The sequence below is a fragment of the Antrostomus carolinensis genome, unplaced genomic scaffold (assembly GCF_000700745.2).
Source record: "Antrostomus carolinensis isolate BGI_N321 unplaced genomic scaffold, ASM70074v2 scaffold3122, whole genome shotgun sequence".
NCBI classification, from domain to species: Eukaryota; Metazoa; Chordata; class Aves; order Caprimulgiformes; family Caprimulgidae; genus Antrostomus; species Antrostomus carolinensis.
The window spans coordinates 19,108-34,595 of NW_010298811.1; the positions used below are offsets into that span (position 1 = coordinate 19,108).

General features: G+C 47.7%; 1 protein-coding gene across 1 annotated transcript in view; it reads left to right on the forward strand.

Annotated features, from left to right (window-relative positions):
- Positions 1-910: 910 nt before the first annotated feature.
- IGDCC4 (immunoglobulin superfamily DCC subclass member 4) overlaps positions 911-15,488 on the forward strand; it is a gene marked incomplete at its 5' end in the record, with an annotated part of 63,047 nt that continues 48,469 nt past the window's right edge. Inside the window, 2 exons of the mRNA XM_029083641.1 lie at positions 911-1,259; positions 10,078-10,219. Coding sequence (XP_028939474.1) covers positions 911-1,259; positions 10,078-10,219 — 491 coding nt within the window. The remainder of the gene's footprint in view (positions 1,260-10,077; positions 10,220-15,488) is intronic.

A 15,488-nucleotide genomic window follows, 5' to 3' on the forward strand; every position in this document is an offset into this window, starting at 1 on the left:
GGCCAGATCAAGACCTGTTGAGCTTTGCTCTCTGCTGGTCACTGCTCTGGGCTCTGCCTGCAGCAGGCAGGTTGCCTAAGGGCGCGTTCTGGTTAAGGCATGATCATAGAATCCCAGACTGGTTTGGGTTGGAAGGGACCTTAAAACTCAGTTCCATGAGTCATCAGCAGGGACACCTTCCACTAGACCAGGTTGCTCAAAGTCTCATCCAATCTGGCTTTGAACACTTCCAGGGAGGAGCAGCCACAGCTTCTCTGACCAACCTGCTCCAGTGTCTCACCACCCTCACACCAAAGAATTTCTTCCTCACATCTCATCTTCATCTTCCCTCTTTCTGTTTCAAGCTATCACCCCTTGTTCTGTCACTCCCTGCCCTTGGCCAAAGTCCCTCCCACCCTTCCTGGAGCCCCCTGGACAGTCACACCATCACTCCACTCTCGTAAGGCCCCACCTGGAGTACTGTGTCCAGTTCTGGAGCCCCCAACACAAGAAAGACATGGACCAGTTGGAACAAGTCCAGAGGAGGCCACAAGGATGATGCGAGGGCTGGGGCAGCTCTGCTGTGAGGACAGGCTGAGAGAGTTGGGGCTGGTTCGGCTGGAGAAGAGAAGGCTGCGGGGAGAATCTTGTGTGCTTGCTGTTGCTGTCACTTCACTTCTTCTCTGTTTCAATCAAACATGGAAGAAGCAAGTGTGGATAGAAGGGGTGGCTGCTGGCACCATGCTGGGTGGCAGATATGGTGCAGGTTGTGCTTGCAGCCCTGTGTGATGGAGAATGTAGAACACAAATGTCATGGAAGGTGCTGGTCACCTACCAGGGCAGAATTTCACCTGTTATCTCCAACCACTGTCATGGAGAACTGTGCTTCCTTCACTGTGTGCAACTGGGATGTGATTAACCCTCACTGCAGCGCTGTCTTTTCTTTGCAGGGAGGCTGTTGGAAGGGGATTCTCTGGAGCTGAGCTGTAGTGCTGGTCCTACAAAGGTGATACTGGAGCCAAACCAAGTTGTGCTTTTGGACTGTAACCTGGCCCCTGTTGAGCAGGTGATCAATATCACGTGGAAGAAGAATGGATTTCCACTAGTGGAGCAGGAACATCTCCACGTACTTCCAAATGGATCGCTCTTCATCTCATCCCAGGCTGTGGCAAAGGACAGTAAATATCCTGAGAGGGCTGAGGCTGAGGGTAATTACTCCTGTGTGTCTCACAGCTCTCTAGGGGCTGTCACCAGTCAAACGGCTGAAGTCAGATTTTCAAGTAAGTGTTGGGGGGTTTTTTGTTGATTTTCTCTTTTTTTTTCCCCCTCCTGGTGTTTACACCGACCGTCTGCCTCCCGGTGTGCTTGAGATAAAGTGTCTGTGAAGTGAAATTCTGTGAATGATGTGTAGGTGGGATTTGGGATAGTCCACAAATAAGCAGTGGTGTCTTTCTATTATCCCACTGTTCACATCCTGTGAAACTCTCCCAGGTAAGTGCCATCAACCATGGATTAAAAACAGGACCCTCATCAGTGGTTGTTTTTGCCCAGAACTTGACACTTCACAGTCCTGAATACAACACCCTGTGCCTGGGGAGGTGGCTGTGGGGGTCTGGCTGTGACAGCTCTGACTCTTCTAGCCAAGGCTATGATGAGCTTGTTGCCCCAGTGACACAGATAAGGAGCACTGCCCTAAATCTGTGAGCACTGGCTGAAGCTCGAGGGCCAGGTGATGAGGGGGGTTGGGAGAAAGCACCCCTTGCCTTTCCCCTGCGTGGGTCACCTCTGGACGCTGTGTGCAGGAATGGACCCATGTCATTTGCACAGGGACAGCTGGAAGGACTGGCTGTGTTTGGGACTGGGCTGGTGTGCTCTGTGCTCCCAGCTTGGCTGTGCTGAGCTCTTCATCCTGCCCACAGCTCAGAGACAGCAGTGGGTGGCCTGCAACTCTGTCCATGTCAGGATCTGCCCTGAGTGAAGAGTATGGATACACTGATAAAAAGAGTTAATCACTGAGGGACAGGCAGGGGGATGGGGGTGGTCGCTTGAGGGGCAAAAAGGACTGGAAACAAGCCAGGCTGTACTCAGGTGGTCCAAGTTCCCCTTTGTCCTTCCTCTCAGTAGCTAACTTAGATCATAACAGGCTTCTAGGAGCACCTACTGCTCTCCCCACTGGTGACTTTGACAGCTTTAGTGTGTCTGAATATGGCTTTATGAAAATGATGAAGACTGTGAACATAGCTGGGAACTGATGCACCAAGGGAGACCTTGGGATCTTTCATCTTCTGTGCTGTGAGGTCCTGATGGACAGGATGTTGGACATCTCCCCTTCGGATGGCTTTTGTTTGTGAAAGCTTAGCTTTGCCTTCAGCGCCGTGACTAGCAGAAGAACAGGAAGAAGAGGAGGTTAGTTTTTGGCAAAGCAAATTATCTGATGAGAGCCCAGACTGGTGACTGCAGTGAGCAGGAGCGTTGAGACTCTCTGTGTGTGCCTGGTGGAGCCCAAGGAGGTACCAGGGTCCCAGTGGGGACAGATGCACTGAATGTCAGTTCCCAAACGTGCTCTCTTAAAGCACAGTGCTGCTGATTTCAGGTGTGGGAGGAAAGCAGGTAAGGCAAAAAAGGTTTTACAATGCTTTGGTGCCAGTGAGAATGTCCTAGCGTGGAAGAACATGTCCAGCACTCTGCTTTTCAACCACATTGTGTGGTGGGAGACAGCACTGTGCTGGATAAGGAAAAGATTTCTGGATCCTTTTGTACAAGGAAATCTTTGTGCATCAGCATGGTCTGAAATGCCTGTAATGAGATCCTCCCACGGAGACCAAACTAGACCATGGTGTTGGACTTGGGCTCCCAGGCAGCCTTCTACCATCACCTCTTTCTGTGTCTGACAAACCTTTCCAGGCTCCCACAGCTGAGCAAGACACAGAAGTCCTGACCCCACAGGTGCAGGTTACTGGGCTGTTCTTCTTCTTCTTGAGTTCCTAATGGTGCATTTGAGTGGTGTTGGCAGTGTCAGAGTTACAAAAAGGGGGAGTTTGAACAGAAATGGGCAGACAGGGCAGGGTAACCTTTTCTGACACCTTTTTTTTGCTAATTTGAAGGTTCTTTTCCTGCAGTCCCAGTTCTTGGTGTTGGACCTGAAGAGCTAGGCCCAGTGCAAATCAGGAGTTGATCGAATACTTTTCCAACCTGCCCTGCTGAGACAGGATGGTCTGGTCTTTTAAGGACTTGGAAAAGCTGTCAAGTTCAACTGGAAAGCTGCAGGGAGGAGGTCATAGCCCTGAGCAGAAAGGTTGGCAGCTCTGGGAATAGGCTGTAGGTCCCACACACTCGGTTTGGGCTGTGCACATCAGCTCAGCTGCCCCCAGGTCACCATTGGGTTCTTCTAGGTTCCCTGGTGAACAGTCAGCACAGTTTTGGGGGGAGTATGGAGGGGGCTTGTGGAGTTGGATGCTGGGGCATGGTGAGAGGAGGACACAGCCAAGCAGCTGTAGCTCCCTTGGGTAACTGGTGAATGCAGTAGGTGCCACTGGGTTTGCTCAGATGTTCCTGCAGACAGAATTCACCCCATCTCAGCATGGTGCAGATCTCTGAACTCCTGGGGAGACTCCAGGCAGTGCAGAGGCTGGGACATGACAAAGAGTCTGCAGCTCCACTTGGTGTCAGGACTGTCTTGTGAGGCGACTGTCTCCTTATAATGGAAGAGATGAAAGAAAAGACTCTTCAGGCTGTTTTTCCTTTTAGTCTCTGAGAACAGACACTCCAAGTTCTGAAAAAAATTGACGCGGCGTTCAACAATAAAATTCCTTTGTATTCAGGAATGGTTCCTGGAGCTGTGTTAAGTGTGTGAGTGCCAAGAAATGATTCCTTGACCTACCAAGCAAGCGAGGTTAGAAAATAATGCAAATACTGTAGTACTTCTGTCTAGTACAGTGACGGACGTGGATGTTGATGAACGCAGCTGTACGACACATCATCTCAGCCGAGGGGCTTTTGCACTTGCTCAGAGCTGAGGTAGGTGAAGATGCAGAGTGGATGTCCTAACACTCACTTTATGCTGTGAGGTGTGTGTTTAACCTCTGGTATGGCAGGCAGGGTGGTACAGGTCTGGCAGAAACCAGCACTCCTGATGGTTAGGTGAAGATTTTGCCAGATTAGGGGAAAATCTTTGATATTTGCAGCGTGTCCTTTTCTGCACTGAAAATGTTTATCATGCAGCACCTACAGATTGCTGGTCACCCATCCCTCCTGTTCCTTCCTTTCAGTGATTTGTAGCGCCAGATAACCAGCTGTTTCCAGTATTTTATTAAGTGAAGGGACTCCTGAGAGCTGTAAAGATGGACACAGGGATCCTGCACGCAGATACTGTCCAAGGGAGATCGGAGACCTGGAGTAGAAAAGACATCATTAATCCAGGAGGATTTATTTGGCTGCTCCTGCTCCCATCCCAGCCATCCTGAATTAGTGTGTATTCCCTTTTAGAGGTGACTTGTGTTTGCACTGTGCCTCTTGCCTGGTGGCAATGACTTCTGCCTCTGTTATAGACCTGGGTTTATTGTTTGGTGTTTCATGAGTGAGAACAGTGGAGATATCTCAGATTTAAATTGCCCTTCCTTCGCCCTGTTTTTTTTTCTAGAGGAGCGTACATAGGTGACGTGTCTCTCCATCCCATTCTGGGAATTTCAGGTGAACTCTCTCCTTGTCCATACTCATATGTCTCCTTTTATTACCATCTGCACAAGGAAAGTGCTGCTTCTGTGGCACAGACGTACCTGACAGAACATACTCATTTCTGAAGGGAGAGCAGCGAGGGAATTGGTTAATGAAATGCATCTCTCCCTTCCATTTGTTTTGTGGGCTGGGCAGAAGCACTTGCTACATTAGCATTCAGCTGGTGCAAATGAGGATTGGAAAGGCCTTTTTTTAATCCCTGCTGCTGAATACAGTAGTCTATCCAAGGCTGTTTATGTGTAGATGGAGTTATTCTTTGTGCTGATTGCCCTGGGCACTGCTGATGGGTACAGGATAGTAAAAGAAAACCTGTTCAGCAAGTGGGATATGTTATCCCTGCCATCTGTGTGTGCTTCTGACCCATGTCCCCAAGCTGGGGATCCATCCCCAGTTCACCATCCACACCTCCTGACAGCGATGTCCGTGGCAAATGAGGAGGAGAGAGAGTCTGTGATGGGCCTTGGTGTGAGTGTGCCGGTTGAGTGAACATCTGCTCAGGCTGATGAATTAGATTTGTGGGTTTCTCCAAGCCCTGTGTGCTCCCACATGGAAATACCAGGGGCGTTATTTTAGTTGTGGGAAGGTGTAGCTTTCTACCTGTTAATAACTACATTTGCGAAGATTTGTTCAAGCTGTTAATTTAGCTTAAACATTTTGTGCGAGGGAGGTTCTAGAAAATTACAGTAATTGTGACTGTCAGATGAAGACGTTTGCTGTGCCTGGAGGGAACGTGGCTGCTGGCAGCGAGCGCTGGAGAGGTTTGGGGTGTTGCTGCACCTGGAGGGACAGGCCACGGCAGGAATCGACGCGCGTGGGCTCTAGTGATCCGCTCTCCACGCAAAGAGCGTCTCTTCTCTGTGAGTCACGGTGGGTCTGGGATTTGAGGAAAGGCAGACTGGGAATTACTCTTATTTTAAGGATCTATTTTATGGATTTTATGGTATTTATTCTGTGCATTAGGTGCATAGGCTGATGACTGTAGGCAGAGCCAAGCTGGAAAGAAGAACCTCCAGCAGATGAATGCACAGGCTCTGGACCATCCACAGATGTGACTTTCAGATGCTGTTTTGAGTAGTTGGGGAACCAGCATCTGTGAAGAGGCAGGAGCAAGCCCTGCATGGTTTGCTGGGCAGCAGAGCTCCTGTGCTGCCATATGGTCCTACAGACCCAGCGCTGCTCTGGCTCTGCCTCCACCGCGCTGTTGGGCCGTGGCAAATCGCTCCCATGACTTTCTGTGTGTGTTTCCCTTCTACCCCCTCCCCAGCCTGCTCAGAGGTAAGCTGCTCAGAGACAGATCATCTGGGCAATATATGTGATCTCAGTGGGGGCTGAAGTTGCCCCCCATCTTAGAAATACCTGATAATAATGATAAAAGATACGAAGGGGACGAGCACATGGAGAGTCTGGGGGCAAAGCGCTGTGGGAGAGAGCAGCAAGCTCGTTTCAGAAGGCTGAATTCCTTGCATACACTGCATTTTCTGCCTGGGGTGTAGTGTTGCTGGCTGGCAGTCTTTCCAAGCTCATGGCCTTCTGCACGGATCAGGCTGCTGGGAGAGGGGGAGGGTGCTGTGTTTTACCATACTGCGGTCACCCCTGGGCTCGGGGCTAAAAGCCTTGGCACACATGGCTCAGCTCCAGCTGGGTTTAACATGTCAGCAAGGAGAGAGCTGCGTGCTCTGTTCCTGAAGGCGCAGAGCCTGGTGCTTTGGCATGTTGCTGTGGGCAATTTGCTGTAATGCTCTTCACCTTCTCACCTGCCGTGGGTAATTTTTACTGAGTGGTCTATTAAGGTGTTCAGGGTAATCGGTGCAGGAGGGCTGGGAGGTGTTTTGTGGCTCCAGATGGCATTGCAAGCTAAACCCTAGCTGAGGAGTTGAAAAATAATGTTGAGTATAAATCTGTCATCTTTGTTTACCCTTTCCCCTCAGGCATCTTCCTACCCAAGCTCCCTGCGTGAAAACCTCTTGCTTTGGAGCATTTCTACAGTTGTCCCTTCCATCAGAAGGTGTTTCTGGGAGGAGAACAGCCCCTCCTAAGGATCCCTGTGGCCGTAGGGTGAGCAGTGTGTTGGAGCGTGGCTTGTGCTTGCTGTGGCCCACACACACATCTGTGCAGAGTCACAGGACCTGCTTTCCAGTCCTCTCCTTCCATGGCAGGCTTGCCTTGCTCTGGCTGATCCTCTTCTTTCCTCCCAGTGCCAGCTGTTAGCAGCACAGCTCTGAGCCTAGGTTGGGTCACTCTGTAGGTGCTGGACATGTTCTACCTCCTCTGTTCCACCCTAGTACCCCTTGGGATGAGAGAGGAGGAGTACAAGGGGTCACAGCTGTGGTTTTGTCCCCAAACTGATGCAGAGGATGCTTGTGGAGCAGCAATGAGCCTGGTCAGCAAGTCTGTCTCTGCCTGAGCCTTGTCAGTGCTGAGATCCAGAGTTCTTGTTTGGTCCTGCATCAAAGAAACCTTTTCACAGTTCTTATCTTGTTTAGGTGTTGCTTTCTGTGCACAAAAGATCCCTGTTCATCTTCACTGTCCTCTCCTTCCCTGGAGAGGCTGCAGGCTGCTTCTTTCAGAGCTTGCAGAGATGATTTTTTTCAGCCTGTCCTCAGTGCTCCCCACTATCCCTATCTTGTTTCTGTAAAAGGAGGATGACTGAGCTGCTCAGCCTCTGAATCCCACCCCAAGGGTCATCACGAGAAAGCACTAACAGGCAAAACAAGGTTCACTCTGCACTGAACTTTGGGCACCCAGTGAGCTCTCAGCCTTTGCTGGCTGTGCTGGGGAGCTGTGACTTTGCCTGGGAAGGCAGCTGGGTCATTCCTGCGTGCTGCTGGGAGCAGGAGGGACGCTGCGCTCCCTAATCAGGGTCGCTGCTTAGTCACGCTCCTCCACGTCCTGATGAAAAACCTGTCACGGGTGCATTTCTTGGCTCTTGGCTTTTGAAGAGCCATTCTGGAGCCCAGCACAGCAGGCAGATGGGGCTGGGTAGAGGTAAAGGGCAGGATCTGGTTCTCCGCAGGGGATTGCAGGTGTGGCAGGTGGTGGGGAGGAATAGCCAGCAGCTTCTTGCTTTGGGACAGGTTATTGTCTGGATAACTCTGGGGAACCTCAGAGACCCTGTCACCTTTTGTACCCCTTTGTACTTCAGAGGTCAGCCTGGCTCACTACATGTCCTGCATCTCTTACCAGACTGTACAAAATACACACACATGCAGCCGTGAGGGTGAGCAAAGAGAGCAGGGAGCTGCCTGCTGGGACTTACGGAGCCTTTTCACTGCTGTTGGTGACAGTGGCATTGCTGTTCGTGCACACCATGTGCTACTTGGGTTCTCCAGTCTCTGGAGAATGGTCTAAAGCTGCTGTAAACTTTGGGACCTCATCGTATCAGCTTAGATGATGACACTTAATTATGAACAGAAGAGGGATAGGTGGCCTGTCATGAGGTGGAGGGAACAGAGATGACTCCAGATTTCATCTTTTTTAGAAGGATTCCTGCCTCCCATTGTGATCTTTCTGGGTACGTGACCCTTCAGAGCCTGCCAAAGTATTCTCATTTACACTTGTAGGATGAAAAGAGAATAATGGGAAAGAGCATTAAGGATATCTGCTGCCAGGAGAAGGTTGTTTTGATGGTGCCATCATGAATGTGCATTTGATGGATTTTCATTTAAACTCTTGGGTTCAGCAAGTTTTTATTAACATGAACTTAAAAGATCTTGCAATCTGTAGAAATTACTCTGTGTTAAAGTGATCTGCAGTGTGTATTTGAAAATCCTGAAACAGTTGTCTGAATTGGGGCTTTAACATACTAATTTTTCATATTTTTTCAGGAAAATGTTTTTCATTGCCCTTTGTATTGAATTGAAAAACTAGACTTGGCAGCCAGCTGGTGGAAGAATTCAGTCTGTAGCTTCTGCGGAGAGCAATGAGTTGCTTTAAACATGTGATAAGTATTTAAATTAAAGAAAAACACTAATGACAGCTGAGAATACGCTGAGGTTAAAATGGGTCATGTAAAAGCATTTGATTTTCAAAACTGTGGGTACTTTCTCAAACTAACACTGCAATAAAGTGTGTATGTGTGTACGTGTATGTTTGTGTGTGTGGTGCAAAGAAAATTTCAGTTTTGGAGTCCTATAAAATCCAAAGGATGGTGGGACAAGCACATAATTGTGTTGGAGGACCAGAAGGTCACTTGGGGTCCTTATAAGCATAGTGTTGTGCTTGGCCCAGCAGTCAAGCCTGTTTTCTGGCTGAAATTTATGTTTATTGTGCCATGTTTAGGATTTCTGGCACTTGGGTTTTAGCATTCCTGGATGAATTTGCATGGCAAGGTGGGTTTAACAGCAAAGGTGGTTTAACAGAGACTTATGAAAGCAGGAGCTGGTTCTTCTGGTGGAGAAGAATACAAGCTTTCTGCCCCCATCAAGGAACCTGCATGCATATTCAAAACTCTGCTGTGTGACTGAGATGCCTTCAGGTTATGCTGTTGATAGGACAGATGCTGACAGCCCCAAGGGGAGGGTTTCTGCTCCGCTGATATCAGCAGGGTTTTGCTGTGTGCTGGAAGGGGAGGAAGGTGAGGCAGCTGTGTATGAACCGCGGGAAGAGTGCAGTCCAAGAGCAAACTCAAATGTTAGTGCTTTGCTCCCAGGCAAGTTCAGCCTCTCTAGTATAGAAAGCAGCATATAGACAGGGGTGAGCCTTGGAGAGCAAACAAGTGTCCTGGCACGTATGAAATCCATCCTCCTCCTTTCAGCAAGGTGGTTGTGTCTCTATCCCCCTGGCTGCATCTCATCTGCTTGAGTAGGATGAAGTTGGTTTCTGCAGGCAAAGCTGTTCACTGTGGAGAAGGATCATAACTCTTACAGTCTCTCGCCCTGTTTTCCAGCATTGCCAGCCTGTGGGCAGTTGTTTTGTGTAAGTAACTTGACATCTGGCTTTGTTCTTCTTGCCTTGTTTTAATTTCCTGTGGTTGCGGGAGTGCCACAAGGCAAGGGGGAAACTCTCGTCTCTCAGGGTTGTGGCATTTCACCTCTTCTTTTTCTCATTCTATGTGTCCTTCCCAAATGGAGCAAGTGAACAGATGAAGAAGCAATTTAGGAAGGCAACTGCTGAAACTAGCTAATTGCATGTCTTTTCTCTCACACTGTTGCCTTAAAGCAGAAAATGAGGCAAGAAGCAAATTTGCACATTGAAACCTTTCAGTTGCTGTTGTTAGGACTGCTGAGGGTCTGTAGGGCATGGGAAAGTCAGGAATTACATTTCAGGAGAGCAAAGCTTTCCTCTGAACTTGTGCAACATAACAGGTTTGTATTTCTCAGCAGAAACACAGAGTTATTAACTTTCATTCCCTTCTTCTTTCCCCAGCATTGTCACGCTTTTTCCAACAGCCAGAGTCCCAGACAGTGGAAGAAAATGGCATGGCCCGGTTTGAGTGTCGGATCGAAGGACTGCCCTCCCCTGTCATCACGTGGGAAAAGGACCATCAAGCTGTTCCAGCAGAACCCAGGTGATTCCCCAAGTGCTTTCCTGGGTCAGCTTGAAAAAAAAATGAAACAAAACCTGACCATTTAGGGGGTGAAAATCCTTCAAAAAAAGGTAGAATGAAGAGAGAGATGATAGAGCGGGTTTCGACCTGATAATTAAATGATGTAAGAGGAGGTGTTAAAGGGACTCATACAAGCAGGTCCATAAAATGCCTAGAAAAAGAACCAAGCCCTTTTTAGTTACTGACCTCTTGTTCTGGAACCTCTACTATGATGGACCAAATGCTCACTCAATAAAAGGTAGTTTCAAGGAAATGAAATTGGCTGATAAAGTAATTGAGACTCGAACCTCAGTTCTCCCGTGGCCTGGAAGGTCTGTATGCAAAGATGCACTATTTCAGCGTGGTTTACATCAGCCATTTACTCCCCATCCAGAGCATTGGGGGGAAACCCAGAAGAGCGTGCAGAAGGGCAGACAGCAGCGTAAAAGTGAACAGGGAAACTTGAAATTGTGCCAGTTCTTAGAGCACAGAACCTGCACGCTGCGGAGGGTGCGTATGGAACAGGGCACAGCAGGCTGTGGCATGGGCTGCCTTTGGCTCATCCTCTTGTGTGAAGTGAAGTGAAGTGAAGTGAAGTAGAAGCCTTTAGGGGATTGGGGCCTGGCGTGAGGTATATTTCTCCAGCTGACTGGAACACTGGGATTACTGGGCATACCCAACTGAACTCCATGGTGTGGTTTTTCTTTCATTTTGGTTGTGGTTTCAGAGATGATCATTTTCTTCACTGTTTTTCCACACAGATTTGTCTCAGGGTGAATGATTCTTATAGAGCCCTCTGTGTGCTCAGTAACTGGGGACATCTTTCTCTTTGTTTTATTCCCATGTTTAGAGGTCATCTAGTAAAAGACTCTGAATTTTCTTTTTTGGGGAAAAGATGAGAGCACCTGCAGTGTGATACCTTTTCCTTAATGAAAGTAAGTTGCAGGCATGAGAAGAAGATAAACCATTAGTTGGCTGTTAGTTGGTCTGTAGACATCATTCCTGCAGGAGATCACTCTTGTATTGTCCTTTAGTTCCTAAAAACTCACTTTCTGTTCAGCAAAAGGAGCTGTTTCCCTCCCAGGGAAGTTAATCCAAGAGGCAGGAGGAGGAGAGGAAGGAAAGAAGGATCGGATAAGTTTTAATAATAATTTTACAGCAGTGAGTGTTGTAAGAATAACCACTTATATCCTTGAGTCTGAAGTGTGGCATCTAAATGCTTTGTAATGAGAAGAAAATTAATTAATTAAAAAGAAAGGGAAGGGGAAAAAAACTCCAAACAACAAAAAGGAAAGAAGTGTAGAGGGAAGCGTGCTGTAGATAGGGCAATGGCTTTTTAATGAGACAGCTCGATGGATGTTGTGAAATTACTTGCTCGGAGATTGCTTTCAACACGGGCAGCCTGAAAATTGTTTTCCTTGTAAAAGCCAGACCATAATCTCTGGCTGCAGATCTTGCTTTTTAAATCATGTTTTAGCTAATATGCTTTTTCAGAAGGATTTGCTTTTGTGTTGTTGTCTAGTTGTTGTTGTTGTTGTTGGATTTAATATAACCAGCTTTCGAAGGAATTAAGTGAATTCCAGGAAATGTTGGCTGCCAACCAGAGCGCTCTGTTATCCTTACCCCATCGTGCCTAAGGACCAGATCTCAGGCCAGCCTCTGATTACTGTGGACTCCCTCCTGTGCACACATCTGATGAGCCTGTGAAAATGCAATCATTTGGATAGGTAGGTGTCAGGATGATGATTTCATATTTCAGAATAGCAAGGTTAGGTGTGTGTACAAAATCAGGCTCTGGGGCTATAGATACAACCCTTGAGATAATGCTACTACATCAGTGTTTAGGATTTATTTTAAGAGGGATAGAATAGTCATGGCAAGCTGATTTTTTTTTTCCTTTTTCTTTTTTATTTCCTTTTTTATATTGATTTTGCCTTTGGGCACTCTCTTCAGCCTTTGTCCTTAGGCACAGGTTCTAGCATGGTGCCACCTCGAAGGTGCTGAAGGTTGAGCTTAAAAAATACTTAGACAGCCCAAAGGGTAGAGAAATGCTTATTGATGTTTTCAAAATACTTTTCCTGCCCTACTGAAGTGCAGCACAAAAATCCAACTTTCATATGTGAGTAAGGCACAGAAGTATTTTGCAATTCTAGCTCTGAAGTACTTTTTAAAACCATGGTTTTGAATCTGCAGCAACTGCTGAGAGGCGGCTTGCAGGATTTCTCTGGATTGCGGTTGCTTTGGGGTGTGTGCTACATCTCTTGGTGTAATCTCTTCTCTGTTTTAGGTGCTGGCTGGCTTTCGTGCCAGGCTCCAAATTGCTGTTTTGTTTTCTCTAGAGCCAAGATGAGTACTTGCTAAGACCTGGAGGTCTTTAGAGGTTGGCACGTAAACACATACCCTACAGATCACCTAGTCTGCAATCACAATACCTTTTTTCCACATTTTGGCTAAGTGAGGATTTTATCTGCATGGAGAGTTAACTTCTGTTATGTCAGGTGTGCCTTAATATGGCTCATGTTCACGTACAGAGCTCTTGAGCTGTAAGCAAAAGGGCTTGCAGAGCTGGAGTCTCCAACAAAGCAACAGGTTCCTAACTTGTCCTGAGGACTAGTGCTTTAGTCTGTTTTGTGTACCTTCAAAAGGCTGCGAGGAAGGATGTGCCAGCACTTTATCTGGGAGAAAGTAAGGAAGGGAATTGGGTTGTTAATGCTGGAATATTCTCTGCTGTACACACAGAGCTGTAGGGTTGCAGGGTTCAGACACAAAGCAGCAGTTTTTGATTCCAGTTCTTGAGCACTGCCCTTGTAATCGTCACTGAAGAGGTGAGCAGTCGTCAGCCCCTCTGGGCTCATTTCTCTGTCCCTGCTTTCATGGATGAGTCTGCTTGGGGACAAGCAGAGAGGAGAAGAGCTACATGTTTTGTGCCCTGTTGCTCTTGGCAGCTTGCTTCCTTCTGTGTCCGTGGGAGCTGGTCATGGTCTGAGTGTGCTGCCCTTTAACCAGGTACCTGCTGCAAGCAGGAGGTTTGCCCTTCACCGCTGTTCCAGACAGTCTCCTGTAAGATCTTGGTGTTGTAGGTGTCAACTTAAAAACTCCTGAGACTGCTGAGGTTCCAGCATTTTTTTTTCTCACAGGGTCTTTGTCTGTCTGTCCTTTTGTTTTTGTTTTCTGCTTAATCTGTGGTGAAGGTGAGGAAACAAAAAGATCTGCCCTTTGTGCAGAAGAAAAGCTTGCACCAACTGTCTGCTCTGAATCTTCTGGGGATGGAGGAAAATGCCCTTGCAGGCTGCCCTGGAGTCTTCTAGGTTGGGGCTGCCAGGAGCCTGAAGAACTGGAGACTTTGTGAGCAGCTGGGAGAAATTGTGGATAGAGAAATCCTGCCTTCTCTCCCTCCTTGCTTCCCTGGGACAGCAGTGCTCACCTCTGTCCTGCGTTCCCGACAGGATGTACTGCATTAAGTAGATCTCTACTGCTCACCTCAGTGAAGGGACCATCTTGTGCTACGTGTTGATTGAGTCTTTTTACTCCCACTTGCCTCCAGCTCCTGCTCTTTTCAGCAACACCGTGGCTTTTTCTCTGCCCTCAAGAGAAGCCGAGCGTGTTGTCTGACCATGACCCTCGACATGGTCCTGAGCAACCTGTTTTAGCTGATCCTGCTCTGGGAGGGGAAAGACCATAGAGAATTTTCAGACATCCTTCCCAGCCTCAGTGAATCTGTAATACGTGATTGGAGTGTCTTTTTGTGGCCGGGAGATGCCTTGCCTAGTGTTTGAAATATGTTGATATTAATTACAGACTCAAATAGCAGATGCACGACAAAAATAAATATTATCGCAGTGGGAGACTTTCCCTCCACAGAGCTGAGAGGATGCAAATATTTATCTTCATTCTCTTGAGTCCTAATGGGGCATCCTGATGAGGGCTTTTTGGGTACCACCTCCTCTGAGGTCTCTGGAGCTTGGTCCTGAGAAAAGTGTCTTGGTAAGTGGTGGGAGCATGGCTTTAGGGATGTGGGGCAGTTGCCCTTGTGTATGTGGAACACCGTGGCTCAAGCTCAAGAGATGTGTCCATGAATCAGGCTGTAGGATTGTGCCAGTACAGACAGTATGGTCACTGGAGGAGCTCTGTTAGCCCTTCTGTTTCTTCATCAACTGTGAAGAGGACAAGAAATGATGAGCTCAGATGGCAGCAGCTGAGGTCCAGGACAGACGCTAGACTCGCAGCAGGGATAGTTGTCTCTGGAACAGGCTGCTTAGGGCAGGGGAGGTATTTCCATTACTGGAGATTTAGGATGACTGTTTGCAGGAGCAGGTGTGCTGTTGGTGACGATGGTCTGAACACAGGATGGGCGATGTCTTAAGGTCCTTCTGGTTCTGTGATCTTTGCTCATGGCGCTCCAGCTGTCTCAGCACCTGGAGAACCACGGTTTTACTAATCGGATATACTTGCTGGGATCTTTGTGGATGGCAGGACTGGTGTTCATGGTTATAACTTGTCTTTGTGCTGTTCCCATGGAATAGCTGCTATCCCTCCCCTTCACAATTGCCTTTGAATGTGTCCTCTTCATAATGAAGACTGATAACCCAGAGTTGCCTGTCAAAGCTCGGCAGCTCTGTTTATAGAGGCTTGCAATTAAAAATGGATCTCATATATAATTAAAAAGGATCACGTAAGCTTTGTGCCTTGCATTCAAGAATAAAGAGGCTGCCATCTAGGAATCCAGGCAGAAAATGGAGATGCTGACAGCCAGCTCCTACTTTTATGCTAATTGCTAATCATCTGCTTTGTTCAGCATAATGCAGCAAGGATTGTGCTCATGTCGTGAGCCATCTAACCATTTCACTCCATGGAAGTGTTGCCCAGTAGCACCCCATGGGTAAATGGGTTAGGATACTGAATGCCTGGCTGTAAATTTGTCAGGTTGTGATAGCCAGAAGCTCTTGGAAGAACAAAAGCAATCAACACAACCCAGGAATGGTGCAGCTTCAGGCAGCAGTGTCCTGACTGCTTTGTGCCATGAAGGTGTAGCTGTGTATCAGTTGTACTTGAGGTGCAGCAGGAGAAAGATAATCTTCAGACTTTGCAAGGTATTTTTTTTTTCTGGCTACCAAACCTTTGTGAAAAGCAAGTGGTGAAACTGGCTGTAGTGTGTGTGAAGGCACTTGTGCATTTGGAGGTGTCTGCAAATGTCTATGTAGAAATGTGCCTGTGTGTTATGTAGTTGTTTTATCCTATACAGTTGGTTTAT